Source organism: Anser brachyrhynchus, assembly GCF_964034855.1.
Source record: "Anser brachyrhynchus genome assembly, chromosome: 11".
Taxonomy (NCBI): domain Eukaryota; kingdom Metazoa; phylum Chordata; class Aves; order Anseriformes; family Anatidae; genus Anser; species Anser brachyrhynchus.
In genome coordinates, this window is record NC_137706.1 from 7733311 (window position 1) to 7742271 (window position 8961).

At 38.2% G+C, this 8961-nt stretch overlaps 1 protein-coding gene across 1 annotated transcript; it reads right to left on the reverse strand.

Moving 5' to 3' along the window:
• Positions 1-227: 227 nt before the first annotated feature.
• On the reverse strand, positions 228-3523 carry RPS27L (ribosomal protein S27 like). Its single transcript, XM_080551338.1, has 4 exons — positions 3376-3523; positions 3133-3241; positions 1496-1606; positions 228-422 (listed from the first exon to the last, which is right to left on the reverse strand). Exons 1-4 carry the CDS (start codon positions 3379-3381, stop codon positions 394-396), a joined length of 255 nt encoding a protein of 84 aa, XP_080407464.1. The 5' UTR covers positions 3382-3523; the 3' UTR covers positions 228-393.
• Between the last annotated feature and the right edge of the window lie 5438 nt (positions 3524-8961).

Here is an 8961-nt window from a genome sequence, read left to right on the forward strand (position 1 = left end):
CTTAAATCTGTCTAGCCTTTGTAATCTGTGCAATCAGAGCTGCTACAGTGATAAAATATACCCAATGTACTCTTGCAGCAGTCTGTCACCATATGGTAAACACTGCTGATGATTAATGTAGGGAAGGATGCAGCAAGTCCAAGGTTCAGATTTTTATATTAAATGACAACACCCAATTATAGTACACTGTTTAAAACTATAGAAATAGAGCTCAGTTGTCCACAAACTTGCACTTCAATCTGTTTATTGAAAAAGATTCCAGCTCATCAGTCACCAGTACCATGTCATTTTTACAAAATCAATCATAATTACATTGTTATATTAACAGACATTTTCTTAAACAACTAAGGCTTTCAGGAACACATATCCAGAGCCCTATGCTGAAAAGAATACTTAGTGTTGCTTTCTTCTAAAGGAGCAGCCTGCAAAGAAATCACAAGTAGAAATATGAATAGTCTTAAATTGCTAGATGACATTGAAAAATTGTTCACCCAACTGAAGTTGGGAAACTGCATAGTAAATTTAAACTTTGTGTACCGTAAGAGGTAACTACCTAGCACATCAAGTTTACTCTAACCCAACATGGTCGTCTTGAACTCATTTTATGCTAAGGCTCAGGTGTACTACTTTTTTTTTTTTTTTGAGATGTCTTTTAAAGTTCCAGTCTACTGTTCTGTCTCTTAGTGGTACAAATCCTAAACTGGAACAGCAGCTAGGAGTGTTGGTACCTTTTCAACTGCTCAACGGCCTCATTTCAGGTATTCTATCCTCATATAAACTACTGCTGTATAGTATTACGTGGTACAAGCAGTACTATATATATGTATACTAAACTTTGTCCTTTAAATGTAAGGTGAGTGAAGTCTGGATTCATTCTTCAAATTTCTTGAAACCTTTATGTGTTTCCAGTGCTTTTCATATATACTAGCTATTAGATTATGGATCAAGACATCAGTGTTATAACCAGTTATCTGCATGTAATTAACAGTGGTTATTTGTTCCCTTAAAATTTATATAAATTTCAATTAAGTAATGTGAACTGCTTTACAGCACCACTGTTTAAAAATAAACAGGCAAGCCACCACTGACTAGCAGTGGCATGGAATCATATTAACCTAGCCCAAGTACCCTACTCCTTTAATGGTAACTTTTTTAACCCTTTAAAATTAGTTCAGAAATAAATACACTTTAGTCTAGTGTTAGCCTGAAAGAAGATACAAATGAAAGCATCAAATATCAAGCATGCTTGATCGAAATGTAGCTGCCAAGTTCCCTGGCATATCTATCTGCATAGCTATTAAAAAAACAAAAAGCGCAGAAAAACTTGCAGGCTAGGGCCCAGTAACAATGTTTTTACTAGTTAACTAAGCATCTTGAAAAATAAGCTTTCTGGTATCAGTTTTCATAAATCAAAGCTAAAAGATTTGCGGACTATCACTACATAAACGCACAGTCTTAATTGGAGTATCGGGATTGCTTAAACAGTGCTACTTACCTTCTGTGAGCCTAGCCTTTCCCCCAGTAGGCTGACACAGGACAGTTGAGCAGCCTACACACAGAACTACTGTCTGAGCATGGCTGAATACAGTGGTGATCTTGTAGCACCCTGGAAAACAGCATTATTAAACTTTCCAATGAGTGTTTCTAGCATGTTTATAAATGTATGTGTAATTGAACCAGATACCCTAAATATACTTGTTTCAATTTAGTATTTTGTTACAAAGCATACCAAGTAAAACATTGTTACTGTAGTCTGAAACACTTATTTGTTTTTATTGATATGCATAGAAAAGCAAATTAGTTAACTGAATGAAACTGTTACACCTCCCCATGTGAAAAATCATCAACAGAGCCTGAGGGCTGACAAGCCCTAATTTACCTGCAGTATGTGTCCTGTAAAAAGTAGGAGCTGGGTACCTTATCTTCATCCTAGACTAGCCTTCTGTGCTGAATAAAAGAACCTTCTAGATAAATAAATAATTATTTGTTGTAGTAGAACATTGCTGAGCGTTGATCAAGTCTGTCAGCTGTGAATGTGTGCACTGCTGTTCAAAACTGTTTGCTTTCTGTTTAATAATTAGTGCACATAAGGCACATGCTCAGTTGTATTTTGTAAGGCTAGTGCCATGTTTACACCAAAAGACGTGCATAGAATAACTTGAGTGCATTCCAGATTCAAGACAAGCATCAGGAAAACTTTAACTTCTAAATTCTACAACTTTTGGAAAACATGAGATCAATCTCATAAATTTCTTATGCAAAAGAATTTGTGTGCCCTTCATTATTTGCCCTGAAAAGTAATTTTAATTAGGAGGAATAGGAGAGACAACTTGTAATGGATTTAATCCAGATGCAGATATAAGAAATAAATAAGGGTGAGCGTAGATGCCGTTTTCAGCATGTCTGGCCCAGAAAGATAGGATAAAAGTACACATGTCACAAGGAAGGTCCTCAGAAAGCTCTTCAATTAGAGTTTTTTTAAAGTAAACAGTTTATTTCCAAACAGTTTTAATGACTTTACCTCACTTTTAGATGGAAAACAATGTCTGAGAGCTTCTTAGAAATCTAAACTACTAAAAATAGGATAATAAGAAAAAAATGAATGGAGGAAAAATTCCTTCTAGTCAAGATGATCACTACTGTAAGTCAATCTATGCATTTTTCTATTGTTTTCTTACTGTTATCACTTTCTAATGTTGCAGTACTGTCTAGGAGGTAAGTTACAACATTTGATTTCTGCACCTTAGCATGGTTGTATGTGTACACTGCAGCTCTGTGTGTCCTTGTGAAGTGTTAGTTTTTATTTGAAACTTGGGCCATGGGTGATTTAAACCACCCATGTCATCTCACTTCTCAGAGGTGCAGATCTGAGGGGTTGTCTCCCACCCCCCGTGCCAGCTTTTCATAAAATATTATGTTGTTTTTCCTGTTTTAGACCTCTAGAAAAATAGCTAAATGGATCATTTCAGTTAATTTCTAAAAAAATGTTGAGAACACTTTTAGTCTAAAGAAAGAAAAGTACATTTTTTCCCCCACAGAACACGTAAACCACCTTTACAGAACAAGCATCCCCTCTTTGGTGATGCAGACCCCCAAGAAAACCCCTCTCCGTCCTTCCGCGTAGCCTTTTACCTGGGCACTTGACGTCCATGAAGTAGGAGTTGGGGCTCTGCACCAGCCGCTTCTTCTTGTGCTTCCTCTTCTCGTCCTCTAAGGAGGGATGCACCAGGTCCTTGGCCAGCTGCGGAGGGCAAGAGCAGAAAACGCACCCGCCGTCAAACCCCGCTCCCCGCCAGCCCCCAGCCGCCCTTAGAGAGGGCGCGAGGGCGGGGACGGGGACCCGATCCCCCCGCCCGGGCCCGGAGCGCCACTCACGGGCATGGCTGCCGCGCCGCCGCCCCTTGCCCGCCGCGCTTCCGCCGGGCGCGGGGCTCGGGCCGCTCTGGGCGCTCGGCGGACCCGGCTCGGTGGTTGGCGGCGGGCGGGCGGGGCGCGGGGCGGCCGCCGTGACGGGCCTGGGCCGCCATTGCCCCGGGAGGCGCTGGGAGTGCGGCGGGTTACGGGTGCTGCGTGGGTAACCCCGTGCTGGGGGTTCGCACGGGCTCCCGGGGACGGGTCTGCTGCTTTCCCCCAGGCAGCAGCGCCTTGGGATTCAACTGGAAGCCGAGGAAGCACAGAGGAAGGCAAAAGCCGCAATATGGTGCCAGTTCTCTCATCAACAAGTCTGCTCGTTTTCCCTTTTACAGATGAATGTGGCGCATAGGGAAAACATCTAAAATAGCATTCTCATGTAGTCACGTGTAGTTGCTAGAAATTCTAAAATAGGGTTTTTATATAGTCTAATATAAGTGCTAGAAACAACATCAGCATTCAGGTAGTTCTCTTTTTGCAAGGCATCTTCATATCTTTGTTGGTGAAGAGATCGAGCTCTTAATTCTAATTTTTAGGTAATAAATCTAGAAGTCCCATATGCTTTTATTTTACATGTTGACTAAATTGTCATGCAGTGTGATGCTAAATTGTCATTTAGTGTGCTAAATGATGTGTTACTTGAACCTGTATATTCTTTTGCAGTTTCCCACCCCAGTCAAAAAGAAAAATACAGAAGAATTTCTGTGTTTAACTGCATTTAGAGAACCTATGAGAAATGAATAAATCACAGTGGGAATGCAGAAACATTTTTTCATATATTCTGTTACTTGAGGATTTTTTTTCCCACGTCAGTAAAAACAATCATAGATATAATCCGTAAAGACTGCTGGATTTAATTGAATCAAATCCTGAACAGTTAGAAGTGTAATTCATTAGAAGCCCAGTAAGTGGCAGAAATAGACCTCGTAAAAATTGCTTAGTGTGAAAAGTCTTCTGAAAACATACAACAGGCAGCATGTAGAGCCACGTCCCTTTTGAAGAGAACTCACACATTTAACAAAATTTGTTTTAAAAGTTTGCCATGTGCACAAGTGAAGATGTGAATTTCATAGAGGCATACCTTTCTCACAACAGTATTCTCAAAGCTGGCATGGCCTCTCCAGCGCTGCCGCTGTACACTTTCAGAGTACCTCCTCCCATGCCCCAAATCCTGCATTATTCTGCAAGAATAGAGCCATGCATTGTAGTGCTTCAAGGCATTTCATTGGCTCCTATTCTCGCCATCACAACTATGGTCTTGTAACACTAATGTTATGTTAGCGTTATTTTGTTACGCTCTTGAGCGATGATGACACGGGGAGGTATTTCGCAAGTCTGTTTTGCTTTATCATGGGGCCTTTAATATGAAAAGCTGTAACTCATGCTGTCCTGTGCACGCTGTTCTGTGAAGCTAGGAGCCTAACCCAGTTAACAGCACAGCTGGAGAGGAGAGGTTGAGTTAGAGTCTGAAGGAGAATTACGATTTTCTTTGGTTATCAAAATAACTTCACCACATATAAAACACCACCACCAACAACAAAAAAGTAGAACTTCTGAAGTGTGGTCCTCCTGCACCTCTTCCTTCTAACTCTCCCTCCTTAAATGTCTTTCCTGCAAGGACCCTGTAGTGCTTGAGGACAACTTTAGATTCACAGTTTACATGAAAGATTGGTTTCTGTGGAAGGAGGGGCACACAGGATGATCTGAAAACAGGATGTGTTTTGGACACATCCCTCTGTTTGGTTCTCTATTTTGGTTTTACTGGGAGATTCATTTCCTTTTCATAGCTGTTTGTAGTTCAAAGTGACCTGCTAAATGACTCAGTTACAATGCATTACCTTCAGTCTTATGATAAAAAGTTGTTTTTTTTTTTTTTAAAAAAAAAGGTTTTAAAAGTTTTTTTTTTAAAGTATACTATTAAAGTATACTATTTGGAAAACAGAAACACAGCACTAAGTTTAGGTTGCAAGTTAACCACGAGAGAAATGCAGTCCGTCTCTGGTGGGTTTGTACCACAATGGCATGGCCTACAAAGATAGAGAGAGATTCAGGTCCAAGAGAATGACTTCTTCAGAGCCTTTTTCTAGCAAATGAAGACTTTAATCTCATTTTAGAGGGAAAAAAAATCAAGAAACATTACCTGTCCACTATAACAATGACAGAAAATTTCCAGAAGCTGTTCTGAAGGTGTTTAAAACCAACATAATGACAGTTAATTTTTTTTTTCTGCATAGTGAGTGGCAGTCTTTGGTGTTTAAAAGCTGGATCTGCATCTCTGATGACACGTCTTGTGGTGTTCTGCTGGGCTGTGCGTGGAGGCCTTCCTTGTGTCAGGGCGGTAGCACTGGTGCACCTGTTCACACCCATGCCACCTTGTTCTGTTCCATTTATGGCCTTCTGCAGCTGCATCTTGGGGTTCATTGCGATTTGCCCTCTGATGTTGCAAGAATACAAGCTTTTTCGTGTTTTTACTACAAAACATTGTTTAAACTGACTGTGGTCACTGAGGAAGTGAATATTGATGGATTTGTGAAAAAACAAATTCACTTGAATAATGCTTCTAGTGGTTTGTCTAGTGTACTAAAATGTGGATTGCTCTCTCTGTAGTATTATCATTAAGACCATTTAGATTTCCACACACTAACCAGGTCTAAGCTGCACCCAAAACAAGGTTCACTTCAAGTGGTATGTTTGATTTGGAACACAGACTGCCTGCAGTTTTGCCTGTACTGCAGAATTAAGTATAATAACTTTTAATTGGTTATAAATTAATGTTATAATCCATGGTGTACATAGTCGGTTTAAATACGCTTATGCTGTGGTAGTTTAGTTTAACACTGGAATTTGAAGAAGGTCCACGTTTAGCATTATCTTAATGGCAAACCTTAAAATTGATGGAACTTACAGATAAGAGTCTTACAGAGCATACTCTAAGTAATGACTTGATTTAACCTCTGCTATATAGTTATATGCTATATACAGTTGTGCAACATATAAATGTGGAAAAGTCAAACATTTAGATCACTAGTGTAAAGTACTATTCTTTCTGAAGACCCCCAAAATTAAACCAATCTTGTTAAAACCACATCTAAAAAGTGGAACATAACAACGTATCAAATGCACTAAGCAAAGCGTAGGATGAGCACAGAAGTATCTACCTGCAGAGAGAGACATATTTACTGTAACTGGGGAATAAGTGACATTTTTGTAAAGGAATGTCATGTGATAGTCATCAAATGGTAATAAATTGCAGGGACATCTGCCAAAACCACAGTTGTTAAAAGTATATTTCAAAAATATTATCATATTAACTATCAGAGTCCCATAGCTTAGGAGCAAAGTTCATGTTAATGATTTGTAGTTACGTGGCATTCTGGGAAGGACTGCCTCATAAGCTTATCTTTTGTAGGACTTGAACCTGTAGATTCTAATTAGTGCCAGGATCTTGGTTCTACCAAAGTTTCAAACTCTTTTGTTTTATGAAACCTTGTACTTACACAATTAAGATCTAGAATTGCCTACAATTTTATATGCATTGAACAGAAGAGATTGAATAGAGGAAAATTTTCACACAGTTCTCTCTGTACCTAGCTGGTCTCACCTTTAAGCAGAGAGGAAAAAATGATTTTTGAAAGTTAGTGTATCATTTGAGAAAGTAAAATGAGAGTAGGAATGAAGGAGCAAGTTTGTAATTTGGCACTCTCCTAAAATGTATGTGTTGGTTAAATAGAAACAAGGATTTTCTGTTGTGTTTTTGTTTGTTTGCTTTTTTTTTTTTTAAGGTGTAGGTAAAGATTGTATTTATTGCATACAAATAGCAGGAGTAAATATATTTTGCTATTCATTTTGATGCCTTTCTCAAACTGAGTGCTTTACTAGATGCACTTTACATACACGTTAGTGACTAATGGAATTCTGCCATTCCTTGGTTGGGACTTGGTGTGTATTTTCTGGATGAGTTTCAACAGTGATGTTCTGGCAAAACTGTTATGGCTGTTACTTAGTGCTTGTAAAAGTTTTTAAAATCTTGCTTTTTTGAAATCTGGAAATCAACATCATCATCAACATCTAGTCAACACTATGGTGCTTTACACTTTTTCATAGTGCCAAAAGCTAAACTATAATGTCAACCATTTTCTACTTACTACATGCTCAGTGTTCCCCGTAGTGGTTGTTCCATGTCATAAAAAAAAAAAAAAGTTTAATTGTAGCTGATCTATTTGACTTCAATGTAGCATAATACAAATGTTGTCTTTTCTAGTTCAGTGCTCTAACAAAGATTAGATTTCAAAGTATTTTCATGGACAGGTATCATAGCATATTGGTTATTGAGCCTAAAGGCTTAGATACATATACTGGAAGGTGTACAATTGTACAGTTAAATTTTTTTGTGCATCTTATAAAATCAAAAAAAAAAACTTTCAGATTTTATATCTCATTTTTTAATGCAATTTTAAAGTTCATGGTTAAATAAACATCTGTCCCTTGAATCTGGCAAACTGGCACTTTTCCAAATCACAACAGAACACAATATTGCAAAGCACCAGTGTAATTAAAGAGGGAAGTAATTTGCATTATTTTTCTATAAAACTACTCTTGAGTAACAGATGGCGATCACAAACATATTGCTTCAGAGACATATGGAAACCTATTTGTTCCACAAAACTCAAGAGTGAATATTAACCCCAAAATTACTCTCTTCATTGCTGAAATACGATGTAGTAATCTCCAGTACGGCCCTAATTACAGTACTCATGAGCAATTCGTGTCTCTGAAAATATAGATATATGGAAATGTGTCAGAGATTAGTTTTTCATTTGCTGTTTCCTATAATCCAATTATTCATGCTAGTCTGAAACAATTGATAAATTTGATTTGACTGCCTCTGTGCCAGGTTGTCATTATCATTTATAAACTTAAATATTAGGTTAAGTATAGTAACAGCCCACCGTAATGTGTAAACAGCCCAACTCCAAATCATGCGGTAAAAAAAGTGCTCGTATTGCTGCCTTGGTTCTGCCCTATCAGATGATATCAGTGTCTCCCAGTGGTCTTAATCAAGGAGTGACATTTTTACTTGAATTGCAACATGGAATCTCTGTTATAAAGTTAGATTTCAATACAGTTAACTGGAAGTTACATTAGCAGTTATGCCAAGCTGTAAATCAATTCACCTTGTACAGAGTTTTACATCAGATCCGTCATGGGATTACTATTTTTTAAGGTTTGTTATCACAAACATATGGGCCAGGAACATCACCAAACTGAGACACTTAATAAGGAAGATTTGGTTCATAATTAGGAATTTAATAGCTTTTGCTTTTTCAAGGTTTATCATGACTGACATAATTTATTTGGAGTGACTCTTCAGAACATTTTGCATAAGTACAGCAGTGGCCAGGTGTTAGGATAGTTCGCCCTACTTTACCCCATCAAATTCTAGGTTGTGTTCTTGGAATATGGAGGCTACCTGAGTGTGCATGAGAATTTTAATATTCAAAACTAATTCCATTTGATTCTGGACTCAGCATATATGTTTGCCAAATTAAT